The sequence below is a fragment of the Tursiops truncatus genome, chromosome 9 (assembly GCF_011762595.2).
Source record: "Tursiops truncatus isolate mTurTru1 chromosome 9, mTurTru1.mat.Y, whole genome shotgun sequence".
NCBI classification, from domain to species: domain Eukaryota; kingdom Metazoa; phylum Chordata; class Mammalia; order Artiodactyla; family Delphinidae; genus Tursiops; species Tursiops truncatus.
Genome location: NC_047042.1, coordinates 33,693,863 through 33,710,993, shown reverse-complemented (window position 1 = coordinate 33,710,993; position 17,131 = coordinate 33,693,863). Strand labels below are relative to the sequence as shown.

Below are 17,131 nucleotides of genomic sequence, written 5' to 3'. Positions count from 1 at the left end.
GTGTCTGACTTCCGTGGTAACCAGATATAATAGTGTTGAAACATCCTGATCTTTATGCTTAGATTTTATCTCATGGCCATAGTTCAGATGTTCTGACTATTACCTAGGAATGTGTGCGTTAGAGTTCTCTCTCTTTCTCTCTCTACATGTATATATACGTGTGTGTGTGTGTATTTGTTTAAACCTGAACTTTAAAATATGGACTTAGGTAAAATCATAAAATCATATCCACCTGAGGTTGCAAGTATCTACCTAAGTATCTATCAGTCATTACCAGGAAGGCAACTGCACAGCCCTTTTGGATGAAAGATTCTAGGTGAAAAGGATTGGCTTAAATAATAAATTTCATTTGGGGTATGTGTTTGTGTATGTGGGTGTACACGTGTAGCTGTATGCATTGGTGATGGTTGGAAAGAGGTTAAGAAGGTATCAGAAGGGTTGGGTTACTTTCTGAGGATTTGGTGCCATCTTTATATAACTCCCTGTCCTTTGATGAAAACTAGGGCCAGTATTTTTCCTAAGGCCCTATATTCTTCTCAAGTAGATATCTCTGCAACAGAGTTTCAACACCCCTCTTTCAAGGTTTTCAAATCCGAGGAATCTGGCCAATAAAATTAAACATGGTGCTTGCAGGGGTGTCTATGGAAATTCTCATCTACTTCCATCTGTCTTTAGCTCACTGCAGAACAAAAAGAGAACACTGTTTCCTTTTCTGTTTTTTGAATATTACTTTAAAGCTGTAGTTTAATAAACCACTTGCTGGCTGCAGAGTTCGTGTAGGTGTGAACTCGCAGATCTTTGACATTAAATATATTCCAAAGAACGTGGTATGGAAAGTTTGAGAGTGGAAAGCAGATAAACATGGAGTTTAGACATGGTGCATTTTGACCTAGAATTTACTCTCAAGTAATTACACAGAATGCATACTAATGGATCATATTCTCCACTTCCTCTTATGGCTACAAGATGCTCTTAATACTTTTATGCTTCGGAAATGATTGCAATAATGAATTTATCTTTATCCAGTGGCAAAATGGACTTTCTCACTTGTGAAAGAATGCAACAGTGTGCAGAATTTACAAGGGAAGACACTACATAAAAGGCACATTGGTCAGTCAAATAAAACTCTGGAACTCCGAAATTCACACTGAAATGGGTATTTCTGGGTGAGGAGGACCAATGACTAAACGAAAGCAACTCTATCCCCTTGTGTCTCACTTTCCCATGACATTTCTTAGTGTGATTCCTGCTGTCATGCACCGTACCGGCTTTAGAATGATACTTACTGACAGTGTTATCTCTGCTTGAATAAAACCTCTTCATCTGATGTTTTTTGGTGCAGGTGAGTAGGCTAAACTAGAGATTTAAAAGAAGAAAAAGACATAGATACTACAAGAAATGAACAGATCTAATGTATAAAAGCAGAATTTTGTTCATTAAAAAATTAGTTTTCTTTATAGCTTACTGGTCCAATCCCCTTATGAAGCCCAAAGACACATGTACCCCAATGTTCACTGAAGCACTATTTACAATAGCCAGGACATGGAAGCAACCTAAATGTCCATCGACAGATGAATGGATAGAGAAGATGTAGTACATATGTACAGTGGAATATTACTCAGCCATAAAAAGAATGAAATTGGGTCATTTGTAGAGACGTGGATGGACCTAGAATCTGTCATACAGAGTGAGGTCAGAAAGAGAAAAATAAATATTCTATATTAACGCATATATGTGGAATCTAGAAAAATAGTACAGATGAACCTATTTGCAGGGCAGGAATAGAGACACAGATGCAGAGAACGGACATGTGGACACGGGGGTGGAGGTGGACGGGGGATAGGATGAATTGGGAGATTGGGACTGACATATGTGCACCGCCATGTGTAAAACAGATAGCTGGTGGGAACTTACTGTATAGCGCAGGGAGCTCAGCTTGGTGCTCTGTGGTGACCTCGATGGATGGGATGGGGGTGGGGTGGGAGGGAGGTCCAAGAGGGAGGGGATATACATATAACTCTGCTGTACAGTAGAAACTAACACGACATTGTAAAGCAATTATACCCCAATTTAAAAAAGGAAAGAAAAAAAGGAAAAATGATCTTGCCTTGGTTTCTGGCTTACAGCTCCCTGGCTGTCTCCAATGACCACCTAGATTTTTCAGCCTTTTTACATTCAAGGTATGGAGAGCTCAAGCTTTCCCTTTAGTCACCTGAGATCCTTCCTTTGAATTCCTGTTTTCAATTTGAGCACATGCCTGTTTGCCAGGCAACTAATGCTGCTGAAGTCCTGTTTGCTTAGAGTGAAGCACATGGCTGTGGCAGTCAAAGACGGACAACCAGAGAGATGAAGTCTCAGGTTCAAGTTCGGGGCCAGAAACCAAAATCAAGGTAGCACCACAGAGCAGATTTTGGATCTGAAATCAGAAGAAGCAGAACAAATCAAGGGGAGTGCTTCATATGCAGTGGAGTTGTGGTTTGTGTTTTAGACCTAATTGTATATAAGTTGCATGATTTGGTTGAATGACTTTAAGAGTCACGGTTACAGCCAGAAATGACCTCACCTTTCGGGTGAAATACTGATGTCTTGCCACCTTTTCTTTATTTCAAATAAAATAAATGCTATTAATGTGACAGAGGAATAGTCACATTTATAGACAATGTACATTATAATAGCACTTAATAAATGGTTGTCTTTTACCTGCTACACCACCATAGGTTTTGCTGACAGATGGCAATAGGCTGATATTGCCTCTCTATCATGACTTGAAAACTTGATATTCTTTCCTGCAATTTGTTTTATTATAAAGGACACAGAGCCTTTATTGTATTTTGCTTAGATATTGATGTAAAAGTATTAATACACTTAGAAGACAGAAAAGACAGATATGTCCAAATCTTGAAAGACTCTGGGGATAGTAATGGGGCAGTGGACATCTAGCAGCATAGGGCCCTTCAAGTCCGTTTATGTGAATAAGGTTGAGTGTTACCTCTTTCCTTGCTGATTCACAGTAAGGGACAGAGTGAAGGACAGTGTTGGCTTGTATAGCCACCCGCAAAGGGCTGTGGCTTTCTTGCCTGGGCAGTAAGCTTGGAGGGCCCAAGGGATTTCTTCTAGCCTCAGCCCCAGAGGTTGTGGAATGACGTTTGAGGTCCCCTGCCTTAGTGAGTAGGTGGGGACCAATATCCTGATTGATTAATAATAAGGAGCGATCCCTGTAGTCAATAAAAGACAATGCAAATTTGACAAGATTTTAGGTTTTTCTGTGAAGCTCCTAGAGTCTCTCCAGCAATTTTCAGTAACACAGTACATTTTGGCTTTGGGGGTAAGGCTTGCGATGCCTTGTGTGGCTAAAGAAGCACAGCCTTTGGATGTTAAGGCAGGAGAAGCTTTGAAATCAGTAGACTTTAGCTAATGTGAAGGAAAGTGAAGATGCTCCTAGATCTGCCTATAGTTTATTGATGTAGGTAATACTGAACTGTTAAAATAGTGAAATAAATTTTTTTAGATCTAGAATTTGACTTTTCACAATATATTTCTCGGGAAATACATTCCTAGTAAAAGATTTTGTATTCAGTAGATAATTTTCCTGACAAAAAGAGTTTTAAAAAATCCTTTTGTATAACTTTACTAGGCATCCACATTCCAGCAATTTCTGAATTGGTTTCCTCTGCTGTGAGTAACTGATGACGTGTGATTTATGGACTTGGAATAATTGCACTTTTTGGCTGTCATATACTTTGAGTAAGAAATATTACATATGTTTCCAGAAAAATGATTTAAGGGAGAAAAGAGTGAAGTGATGCCAAGTTCTGAAACTTTACTTGGAAACGGTGCTCTAACCAAATGGTACTTAAGGTGCTCTCTCTGTGTTTCTGAAATGTATTTGCTAGATAATTTTTGAAAATGTAGTTCTAAACATGCCACTTTCAAGCTAAGTCAATGAAAAAAGTAGAGGGCAGCATACTGTTCTCACCTTCTCAAGCCCAAGAAATGCAGAATTTTCCATTGACACATGGTGATAAGCTGAATAAATTTCTTCGAAAACAGGAGTTATACATCTCACTTTATCTGTCAAACATAAAATATTTAATAATTTAGTGGAATCTTTGCATGAACAGATTTTGTTTTTAAACATGAAATCTCTAATGCAACTTAATTTTACTACGTGTCTGACCTACACTGTATTTTTGCTAGTTTCGTTCAGTCCTTGGATTTAACTGGTTCATCAACTTCAAATTCCATGGAGTGTTTACCAACTCTTTTCACACATTCTGTTCTAATGATAATTGGCTGACTGTGGAAGAAGTTTTATAAGTACTGAGGGTGACGAACCATTCTCTTCGATGTGCTTTTGACTAGCACTGTCCAATAGGACTTTCTGAGATGATGAAAAATATTCTATACCTGTTGCCCACATGTGGCTGTTCAGCACTTGGACCGTGACTAGCTCAACTGAGAAACTGAATATTTGATTTTGTTTTAATTAATTTCTGTTTAAATTTAAATAATCACATGTGGATAGGATTGTGACGACTGTATCAGATAATATAGTTAGACCTTAGAACAGTGAACTTATGACCCTGAGCAATTCACATTTACACTTGTGGGTAGCCCTAACATTGGTTGCTCTGGATCATGTTCAAGGGTTTTCCTCAGTGGTTCTAAATTCGGGGGCAAAACTTCCCTACCAAAGATATAGGTGCAAATTTGTTGGATAGTTTTTTATTGTCACAACTGAAATGTCCTCCTGGCATTTAGTGGGTGGGGGCCAGAGATGCTTAATGGCCTGAAATGCATAGTACAGTCTGCACAATGAATTACTGTCCACCCTAAATGCCAGTAGCAACCAATCTGACAAATCCAAATAGGTCAGCAGAGTTCTCTAAATATTTCAAGTAAAGATTTCATTTGTGAGATCTCCTATCTCTAGTTAATTCTGTCTCCTATGATCTCTAACCTATTTCCTCCTGCCTCTTTAGGGATCTCACCTTCTTTTATCATGCTCATTTTATCCTGTATCTTCAACCACTTCCTGTCTACATTAGAGCGTACTTTAATTTTTCCCATTTGCTCAAACAGGAAAGAGTAAATGCCCTTTCTTAATCCCATGTCCTCTCCTCATTCACAGCATCCTGTCCCCTGCCAATCTCAGAACTGCACATCTATTCATCAAGTTATTGGGGAAATTATTTTTTGTATCGTGATGGAAAGAAAGCTCACACCATATGTAGTTTCAAAACACACCATTTATTATATAGACATATCAATAGAGTCATCATACTACGTCCCACTTCTAAGCAGTTCATATTATATATATGTATGTGTAGAGACACACACACATATGAAAATTTTTCAGGCAGAGTCCACTTTTATTGTTTTATGCTTATAATTACTGCACCTTCCTGTAGCTAGTCTCTACAGCACACCACCACATTAGTTGCACATATTTTTTTCTAATTTAGTATCACATTACTTTTTCCCAAGTGTGGACTCATGCTAAAACTGTAATGTGGTCACTTAAAATATTCTAGTTCATAGTTCAATGTTCTATGAAAATTAAATTTTTAAGTACTTGAACAATGTCTTCCTAACTTCCCCTACTTATCTCAAAAAGAATCACTACATATCCCAAATAAATCACTCTAAATAACTGAGTCCTGAAACTACTGAGTTAAAATAATTACATTAAAGATACATCTATACTTGGTTAAATACACTGTAGACTACTGGAATAACTGTGATGATGGCATCTCTTCTTAACTCTATGTCTAAGCAGTGATATGCCTACTTTTGTCCTTTAATGGGTGATTTTATATATCATTTCAAAAGAAATTAAAACATCTTACCGATGTATTATAACTCTGTATTGTACAAACATGTCTACAAAGAAATGCCACCTAAAATTAGAGTCAGTGGTTATTCTTTCAGTACAAAACTACATCCTTGCATAAAATCAGGAGAACCATATACACACAAAATACCTGCATTATATAGTATAGATTTTCAGTGACAAAGATCATGCCTATTTATGGCATCAAATAAACAGAAGTGAAGTTGATTTATTATTTGAGGCTGCATTTGTGGGCCACTTCTGTAAATCTGCTGGCTAGTGAAGTTATTCATACGAGTTGGGAGACTTAAAAAACACTACCAGACAACCACAGTCCCGTCATTTCTTTTGAACATATACAACCAGATTTTTTATAAGCTGATTTAAATAGGGTAGGTGATGATCAAGTTGTTATAAAAGACCTTCAGATTTCCATTAACTGGCATTATTTTTATTTTGTTAGCACAACTAAAACCTATATTTTGCTTCTAAATTATAACATGTTCTCATACTGGATATTAAAGGTGCTAATTTACCTATCGTTCAGTAAGTAACTCATAAAAAATGACCTGAAAACTGATTAGCTTTGCGGAATAATAAAAGTGTACAATACAATGAGTTACATATTTTAAAATATATACTTTCTTTATCTGTTGCCACAAGTTATATTCTCACAAATATTTTCAAAGACCAAGCTATTTTCTCGCCTGTATGTAGTGTCATAGATTACTATTTTAACATTCCGTTATGGAAGAGAGGGTTGAATTTAGCTGTGTAAATATAAGCCTATCTTTTAATTTCCTTCTACAGAGAACTCTTTCAGGTTCTTTGGATATAGGCATTCTTAAAAAATGGTCTGTATTTTTCCATGTGAATTGTAAAACAAAACCAAAAAACCTAAATTAAATTCTAACAAAGCTAATTGTACCTGCATCTTTTGGGAATACATCATCTGTCCTTTTATATAATTTAATTGAGCTGTAAAGTGTTTGAAATATAAATAACATGAAAAATTGCAAGTCATTCTGTCTATATTTATAAATGTGAAAGTATTTGAATTAAAGTTGTTATGCTTATAAATCAATATTAATAATTGTTCTTACATAAATATCATAATAATAGTAAAATGGCCAAATAATTAAGCAATCTATCTTGATACTCCACTATTCAGATCACTTAACTCCATAATATCAGCCACAATGATATTTACATACAGCAGACATAATAAAGAAATAAAATTGAAAAAATTTAGTAGAAATTAAATGTGACTTTGTGGGCATAGAAAAGCCTTGAACAATTGCTCTCCCATTTCTGTGGGAATAGAATCTTGACAATATCCCCACAACACCACAATTTCCTTTCTACTACTTATTTACATTCATGAATGCTATAAATATGTCCTATATATATTTTCTATATTTACAGTATATATACACACACATACACACACACATACTTTATTTTATTCTTAGGCTCATTCATGAACATGCCCATCAATTTACACAGTATAATCAAAACATATTCATTTATAACTTTTCACTCTGTGGAAAAATGCAAAAATATCATACAGATTAATATTGTGTCTCTTAAAAAACCTCTTTTTTATGTTTTAGGGTGGTTTTTTTTTGTAATTTACAAATAAATTATGAAATATAGTTCATTCACAAATTGAAAATAATTACAATGATTTTATAACAAGGCATTGCTGAGGTTTTAAATTGTGGCATTCTTTGAAGCCATCGTCTTTCAGAACAAAGACATCAATAAATTATTATTTCTTGATATTTGCACTTTTTAATTACTTATATGAAATATGTCATTACAAATCTAACACTCATGCTAGTCAAATAGTGTTTGTGTAGAATATGAATCTTTCTATTCTATCTATTCCTTTTTTTTTTCTTCCTGAAAAGTCTTTTTTAGAACAATCTGGAAAGTTGGTTGAAATTACTGTACTAGAACATTTCTGGAAAGTTTTTCACCAGTAAAAAAAAGCTGAAGAAGTAAAGTGAGGCAAAACTGAGGAAGAATAGTTTTAGTAAGTACTCAGGAGAGATAACAGCAAATGCAAGAACTGTTTTAACTTATCTCCTAGTCCTTTGGTATTTCTTTGCCTCGTGAAAATCTTAAAAAGTGTTCAGTTCTTTAAAATATTGATTATACTCTTCCATTAAATATCAGCTGTGGTCCTCCATTGCTCATGTTGTCTGTCATTTCCTGTTAGGAAAATAACATGAATTAATTAAAATTCACTTTCAGAGTAAGGCATTAATTTGATTAATGGGTTTACAAAACAGAAATTTCAAGTCATTGAAAAACTTGCTGACTTTTGGGGAAGGACAAGGATTAGTGCTGTTGCTGAATTTGAGGAAATGAAATTTCATGGAATCTTGGAACCCATGAAGCACTGAAGTGACAGTCTGTTAGACCCAAGTCTTCTACCCACAGCAACAGTTCAATCTCTCCCCAGCCCCCTTAGTCTCCCCTCTCGGCCCTCAACTCTGTTTTGGAAAGACCTGACCTAGAAAGAAGATGGTTAAATACTTAACTTTTTCAATGTATAGGTTCCTCTGTTGAGCATGTCAACAAAATGCCAACAGATTCTAGGGGTTACCTTTGCTCTATAGAAAAATGTGTGGGCTTTTCGTGAAGAACTGAAAAATGTCCACCAGGGGATTGCCTATCTGTAACTGAAGATCACTAATAATTCATAGTTGGACAGATTGCTTTTCACGACACTTCACTCATACAGTAAAAAACAAACTGTAAAAGCTGAAACTAACACACCATTGTAAAGCAATTATACTCCAATAAAGATGTTAAAAAAAAACCACACACAAAATAAATTTAAAAAATAAAAATTAGAAAAAAAGCTCTTAACATGTTTTTTAAGAGATCAATTACTAAGTAGTTAATAAGGAAAACTACATGGGAAGGCAACAGAAATTTCGATATCAAGAATGAACTTACATAAAAAGTTTCACTTGCAATTTTAGAAAATATGTTAATTTAAGAAAAATTCAGATGCTTTGAATTCATATGTTTTGTTAAACGTTAAACTCTTCCCTACACAATAAAAGGTAATGAGGACATGTGAGGCCCATTCACATTTATAATGGTTAGTGCACCATATTATAAATAATATTTAGGCAAAACTATCTAAAAATAGATGAAAACATCTTTCCCCACTTGAACAAGCCTATTTGCAAAAGAGCTGTAAAGAGGACTCCAATTGAAATAAATTATTTTCTCAATGATCTTAAGCCTATCAGGTATATCTACTTTCTGTTTGGGTGAATTAAAAGTAATGTGTTTGCTTCTGTAAACTTTAGAAATTCTTCCAAATCTTTATTTCAGAAATGAAAAGATATCACATGCCTCATTTTTAGTATCTTCTCTTTGAAAACTCAATATAGGAGATGGAGTAAAATACAGATGCTTACTTCTTGGATTTGGTGGTTTTGAAAGTTGCTTAGGAGAATCAGTGAGGGACTGGAAGGTAGGAATTGGTCTGATTTTGGAACTTTGCTTTTGAAAACTTTGGTGTCTTTTAGAACACGGGGTAGAGCTACCGTCAAGAAAATGCTGAGGAAGAAGACAATATGCAAAGAAGACTCTTCCTCTTCTCACATCAAGACCCATCTCTCCATGCAAAGTGCCTTGCCCCTTCCAGGCCATAAGGGTAGTGTTGTATGTGGGTATCCACTATACCTACCCTAATAAGGTGCTGAGGAATTACCTAAGGCCTAAAATCTCATACCAGTTTAGGGTAAAAGCTCTGACAAAAAGTGGAGAAGTTCTTTGGGCGCCAATAGCCAGCCTCTACGGTCTGGCAATGGTTCACTATAACTGAGAGGCTGTCTCTGCTAGATATATACTGTGAAATTAGGTCTGATAATACATTGGGGTTATTCGGCTGAGGGTAAGTTTATTGATAAGATACCTGATTTGAGGTTCATTTAAAAACTCACTACTGGTGGCAAGAAAAATAGAAATGATCTCTCCAAAATGATCTTTAATAAAATTTACTCATCCATCTATTTCTATTCCTTCTAGTAGGACAAAAACAATTTTCTAAGGAATTTATAGAAGATTCATAGATGCCTTTACTTCTCCTAAAATAACTCTGCATTCAAAAAGTAGCTTAAAAATAATCATAAAAAATTAAGGTATAAACTTTTATTGTGGGATTAAGAAAAAAATCCAGTTTTTAAAAACCTTACCGAAAGAAAGAATTTTCTTAACTAAAGTCACCCTAATATGGACACAGAAAAATCACTGGTAGGAAAAAACAGTGAAAATTAGTTTTTAAGTGGTCAAGTATCTTCAGTTTATTTGCAGATAGGCATGTCCAATTTAGCAAAAGATTATACTTTAAATTTGGGCAGGACCAACTGTGACTGTTTGCAAGTGGATATACTTTCTGCAATTGGGCCATAATATCTGTGTGACTCCCTGTATTTCTTATTATATTTTTTAACCAAAGCAAGAATGGTGACTATTTATTTTCAGAAGTATAAAATATGGGAAATAAATTTGAAATGTATCATATCAGATAGGTTTATAAGAAGAAAGCTTTTATACAGAATTTTTACTGTATTAGTGTCAAACTTAAGTTATCTACTCATGCAGCTTTAGCATGAGAGCAATACAAAGTTTGCCTTTATCAGACACATGTATTATTAAAAACAAAACTCTGGTCTGTGAATGATGATATCGAGTCAGAATCATGATGTAGCAGAGAATAAAGGAGTCACAAATCATCCAAGCAGAAATGTGTTTGGATGCTCACAGGCAGGCTGAATATTTTAAATACTCAACCAACTTTCAAGCTGCAAGACTTTGCCATGTTGGTTTATATCAGGTCCTCAAAGTAGTTCTCACAAAAGCAATACTTTGAGGAACAATATCACAGCATCAGTCCAGACTGATCTGCTGACATCATGGCTTCCTAGAAGAGGCAGTGCTTCCTGCAGTGACATTACAACATGGTAACTCCCTAGAAATCAGCGTACCTTGTAGGTAACTCTGGTGTCGGGTGCACCACCGGGCAGCTGGGCAAGTCGGTTATTTCAATAGCCCTCAATCTCTAATATAAATATAACAATCATACAATAAATATTGCACAAGCATAGACACAGAAACCTAAATCACACTAATATAAAAATAGAGCACAAAAGAGCCATTATCCAAATATATAATGATAACCTATTTTTAACAATCCATTTCTTTAAATTACCAGTCCTGCTATTTGGACTATTAATTCTTTTTTGAAGGATACATGTAGATCTGTTTAAAATTGCTTTCTGGGAACAATTTAAGAGCATCTACTCTCCTTATTTGAGTGTATAAATTGTATATGAAAGGGAAACACATAAACTACAGAATATTTTTTCTCAAAATCACATTATAAAGAAGTATGCAATTGTAACTCGTGCTATTCTTTCTTCTATTCTGTTGTTATGCAATTTTATTTCCATGATATCAAGTAAAATGTGATGTGGCCATTATCTTAGTGAGTTTATTTTACAAATGTTTTATCTTTTCCTTAACGGATCCAGTAGCAGGAGCTGAATTAAGAAATATGGGCAAAATGTAGAAGAAACACGGACAGCTCACTATATCATTTGTCCTTTGATGCAATAAATGTAACTTCTTGTTTGAATGGGTATCATGAAACAATTATGCAAGGAACATTATTTAAAATACAGGCAAAGCTACCCAAATATGCATGAAGCTTAGATGAGAATTAAATGAAGCTTTATGTGTATTGTAATATCTGCACTGATAGGCAGGGCTTTTTGTTGCCTTATTAAAAGGCCCCTTTATGCGTGAAAATCTAATTTACATAATCAAATGCATCTACTTACAAGCACAAGGGGTGAGTTAGAAAGGAGAAGCCATCGGATTTCTAAAACTGATATTATTGAGTTGAGAGTGTTTTTAGTTTATGTTTTTCCTCAGTACAATACGTTAAAAATCCATATTTATAAGACATTCAATATTTTATTAGTTCTATTTTAGGAGCTGTGTTTTTATATAGATAGAGAAAATTATGTCAAAAATAGGTGTGCCCAGAATTACAGGGAAAAAATAATTTAAAATTCCTATTCTTAGTCCAATAGGGCCAAATTTTTATAAAATCCAAATTCCTTAAATTCTCATCTAAAGCTGCAAGTTGATTCACCTAGATTTGACTGCAGTCTTCATGTGATAGCAATGAGAGGCAGAGGTACAAAACTCACTTTCTCAGCCATTTCATGAGAGTGATGCAGAGAATGCTCCCTCTCTGAGAACATCCTCCTCTGTTCATAGCTGGCTAGTCGACAAGTGAGCCACGAAGAGAGGGTGCAGCCCCCGATCCCAATGCACGCAAGAGACATGGACGCGAGATGCAGGGGATAGAGGGAAGAGGTCTTCTTTGTCACTGCCCGAAGGAACTGAAAATTCAAGATGCCCCCAATGAGTCCACAGATGCAGCAGGCAGAAAAGAGGATCATCTGATACGAAAAAGAGAGGGGGAGTTAAAGCTGACTGGAACACACTGCACCGACCTGCTGCACGTCAAGGATGGCTGAGTTACAATAAAGAGAAGGTGCTTTTGGTGCTTCTTAGAGGACAGGGGCTCTCTTTTCACCAAGATTCCCTGCACTCTGACTCAATGGAGAGGGAGTAGACCACAGTGTTTCAGGAATTAATAGTTGACTATATAAAGGCCAGGGATACATCTTATGAAAACTCTGAAGTAAGCAAAATTTATCTTCTAGGTAGATTCAGATTTAAATAATATTTAATATCTATTGCGTGCTACTATGCATTTCAATTAACCCACCAAGCTATCCTCTGAGAGGTGATATACATTTGGAAAATGAATGATGAGCAGTTAACACTCAAATTTAAGAATTGAATCCAGATTTTTTGACTCAAATTACGGTTTCTCTGTTAATTCCCACCCCCGCCCCCCAATATTTAAATGTCTTCTCCCTGAAATGTCATTAGTTCCAATGAGCTTCAAACCTCCCCGTACTTCTCTAGCTGTGTGAGCTTAGGGAATTTAGTTAACTCCTTTTTTTTTTTTTCATTTATAAGAATTTTATTGTTTTAGTATCTATTTTCCCAAGAGATAGTTTAGGGACCCTCTATGAACTGGTGCTTTATGTTACAAATCTTTTGTTACTCTGTGACACCACACAATAGATAGTCCAAAACCACTGTTTGGTTGACTGCTATGGAGAAACGCAGGATGTAGCTTTGCTTTTGATCCTACTCTTCCCTTGATCTGAGTCTCTGTTAATAGAGCTAGGGTTTTTTTTTTTTTTGAGCTAGGGGTTTTTATTCAACCTAAATATCATAGGATCTCTGGCAGAACCAAGCACAACACAATGCCTTTTGTGCAGTAAATGTTTAATACATTTAATTTAATATTCCAATAGCTTTAATAATTTTATTCTGTATTTGTATCTAGTCTAAATTCTCCCATGAGCTTTGATGATACTTTATAGTGTGATACTAATTTAATTATTCAACCCTATTTCCATTTTTCTCTGGAACACTGTCTCCACTCTATTCACCTCCCTTGTCCCTCAGTATAGCTTGTTCATTCCCATTTCAATAATATTTTCATTTCCTGGAAATTATTTTGCTTCTTTCTTGGTTCCCTAGATGGAAGACTGACACAAATCTAGTCCTAACTTCCTCAGAAAGCATTCCTGGACTTGACTGATCTCCTTTGGCATAAGTCCACAGGGCAAAACAGCTATATAACTTACTTTAGCATTTAATTTTACTTTATTAGGTATTATTTTCTGTTGACAGTTAGTTGACTTTAGCAAACACTTAATGAGCACCTAGCATCTGTTAGGCCATGAGTGAGGCAGCAGTTGTCATTACAAAAAAAAGAACAGCTCATAGTTATTCCCCTTGAGAACACTGCAGCCTTGTGTGAGAGAAGATCCAACGTTCCAACATATTATGGCAAATATTAAGAAAGAAGGATGAAAGGTAGCCCTTGGAGTACGGAGCAGGGGAATGTAGCCCAACCAGGGGTTTCAGATAAGGCCTCCTTGACAACAGTTCATCTAGGCTAAGTGCATGTAGTTCCCAGCAAAGGGTAAGGCCATGGATGTATGAAATAGAACAATGGGCAGAATGAACTACAGGTAGTTTGTTTTCTTTCTCTAACTTAATTCAGCATTCCTCATTGTGTCTCTCTTTCTGTACTTATCACCAAAACTGAAAACCCAGTGATGGATGAGTATAATCTTCTAATGGTTGATGAAATATAGCATTGAATGTCAATTACCAAATCAACGAATCACCCCAAGTGGGAAATTGTAGCTCCCAATGTCAAATAGAATCAATCAGTTATATTTTCTTCTAAAGTATATTCAAATGACATGCTGTTTCTTGGAAATATATTTTGGTGTTTACTCATTCCCAGAAAATATGGAAAGATATTACATTCTAGCCTTCAAATAATGAATTACTGTTAATTAATAAAATAAATAACAAATTTAATAGACTATTACAGGAAAACACTATCTCTCCTGATGTTATTGCCATTAATTCCTTAAAGGCATGACACTTCATTAACATGTGCAGACAGAACATTCTCACTCAGGAATTAAAACGTTAAAATCTGTACCAAGTTTATAACCATATACTATTGTTAAATCTTACCAGACTAGAGATTCTAGACTTTAGAGTTATTTGGAGTGGAGAAATTTTCACATAATTTTATTAAAGGGTAGAGAATCTTAGACAGTTAATGTCATCTATGGGAACCTCAGATGGTACAGGAGGATAAAGTGGATGGTAGTTTCTAAAAAGCTTAGATCTTATAATTTTTTTTTTTATAACTTATAAGAGAATTAGGAAAACAGAAAAGACGCTAGTGGCCTTTAAAAAAATCCCTTCTCTTCCCTTCTTCTATGAACTGAATGTTTGTGTCCCTCCAAAATTCATATTTGAAGCCTAATCCCCAATATTATAGTATCTGGAGGCAGAACCTTTGGGAGATAATTAGGTCATGAGAATGGAGCCCTCATGAACGGGGTCCCTGTTTTTATAAGGGATTCTAGACAGCCCGCTTCCCTCTTTTGCCACGTGAGAACACAGCCAGAAATTTGCAACCCAGAAGAGAGTCTTATTAGAATCCAACTATGCTGGCACCCTGATCTGGGACTTCCAGCCTCCAGAACTGTGAGAAATAAATTTCTGTTGTTTGTAAGCCACCCAGTCTATGGTACCTTGTTACAGCAGCCCAGACTGACTTAGATGTCTCCCCTCCCCGGCCCACCCCTCGCCCTTCCTCCTTTCTCCCTCTCCTCTCCCTCCCTTTTCATTACTTCCCCTCCCTCCCTCCCCCTTTCTTTCCTTCTTTCCTTCTTTTGTTCCTTCTCTCCTTTATTCCTTTCCTTTTCTTTCATCCATGTTCCAAGAAATTGTTACTATATAGCCATGAAGAGTTTTGCTAGAGGAAAAGCGTAGAAAGAAAGCAAACCATAGTAAAGAGTGATGGGAGAATCACAAATGCAAATTACAAGCCTCCAAAAAAATTTTTATCCAAAGGTTTCCCTTAATGTAATTTTTTAAAATTACATCTCACATATCTAAAGCAATGGGGGCTTCACCCTTTTTGTCGCAATAGGTAGTCTCACAAAGAAAACTGTGATTAGAAAAAGGAGTTGAACAAATGACTGCAATACTTCCCCTTCCCTGGTATCCTGGTCCCCTTCTCCTTTTTTCAGTCTCAAAGACCACTTTCTAGGGTCCCTGTACAATATATTTTGCCAACTTATAAAGGTCTGTGATATTTCCTATTGTCCTCAAAAAAATAAACATGCTTTTTCCTACTTTCTAACTCTCAAAAAATGTCATGAAAGACAGTAGGAAATCCACACTGCAGCACACAGAAATCCTCCTCCAGCCAATATCAGAGTGAACTGGGAGTGTATTCCACAACCCCCAAAACCCACAGCAGTACCATAAAACTTCTGAGAACGCTTACATTTGCATTCACAGTCATAAAATAAAATAAAATAAAAAAACTTTGGGAATTAACTACAACTATAACAACACAGCTGTTTTGCTGCTTTGCAAAATTAACTTCACAGTCAAGGCTAGTAATCTTTAGGCCCAGTTCCATATCTAAACAGTTAAATTTCCCATGAACTCAAGCTCTGTCTTTTTCAGCTCAATGAAGGATTCTTGTGAGTGTCTGGGAATCTATAAACGAAAAGTGGAGACTGCCATCACAGCGGTCATTAAGGGTTGCAGATTCATGTATTTAAAGAGTATATCAAAGCTTCTCCTTTCTTTTGTCATAGTCTATAATAATCTTGATGGTTTTCTTTGAAAAGAAAAAAGCCAGGATTTATTTGTCAGTCTTCTTTTTATCCTAAATGAGTAACATTCAGGATATGAAAGTTGGCTAGTCATCATTTCCCTTTTTGAATTCTTACATTTCAAACACTTCAATGCACAATACAAACAAGGCAAAAACTTACGACAAGTCCAGATTTTTTTTTGGCGCACAATATTCCACATATGCCACAAAGAAGAAACTGAAAAGGAAAAGAATAACAATTATTTCATATCCAAAGATAAGAGAACTCCTAGTTTTTAGTTTACAGTTCACTCATGACACTTTCTCCAGGGAAACTTGAAAATTTTACATTCCCATCAAAAGCTGAAAAGGAAAATACCTGATTTTAGAATAGTAAGGGATAAAAATGCAAACTCTAATGAAAGTTTTGTGCAAAGTTGATATAGGTGATTGTGGAATTTAAGCACAACTTGAACCTGTTTTACCGCCAGGCAAAAGGATGAAGTAGATGAATTTAGAGTTTTGTTCCTCCTGTCTACTTTCACTGTCTTCTTATCCCTTCCTATTTTCTCGGGAGAAAACCGGTATGATACATTCTTTAGTATGGCTGTATGGTACATTCCTTCATACTAAGTAATTAGAAATCAGTGGGCTCTGCTAGAGGAAGAGAAGGCATCAGACAGGGAGGTGTTTTTTGTGTAGAGATATTCTTTGTACCTCTCAAACTGTGTCAGGTAAAATAGCTGCCTCCTCATTCTACCAGAAATGTCAGAAGAACACAACAGGATGAAGCTATCAGTGGTATGTAATTGCTTGTAAATAAGTACATTGGTGACATAATTGCTTTGCAAAAGCAGCTGCATGAAATCGTCTACCAGTTCCACACTATTACACATTTTGGTTATCAGAAAGGGGTAAATTGTTTAATTTGGAGAGAAACGTTTAGGGCCATTTGTGCATATTTTTGCTGG

The 17,131-nt window shown here is 35.8% G+C and overlaps 1 protein-coding gene across 2 annotated transcripts in view; it reads right to left on the bottom strand.

Annotated features, from left to right (window-relative positions):
- Positions 1–2,113: 2,113 nt before the first annotated feature.
- TMEM196 (transmembrane protein 196) overlaps positions 2,114–17,131 on the bottom strand; it is a 289,255-nt gene continuing 274,237 nt past the window's right edge. For both annotated transcript variants that reach the window (XM_073809642.1, XM_073809644.1), the window contains 5 exons: positions 16,342–16,398; positions 12,079–12,333; positions 10,849–10,922; positions 3,977–8,050; positions 2,114–2,416 (listed from right to left, as the gene is read on the bottom strand). In XM_073809642.1, the coding sequence (XP_073665743.1) occupies positions 8,044–8,050; positions 10,849–10,922; positions 12,079–12,333; positions 16,342–16,398 (393 nt within the window). In that variant the 3' untranslated portion in view covers positions 2,114–2,416; positions 3,977–8,043. The remainder of the gene's footprint in view (positions 2,417–3,976; positions 8,051–10,848; positions 10,923–12,078; positions 12,334–16,341; positions 16,399–17,131) is intronic.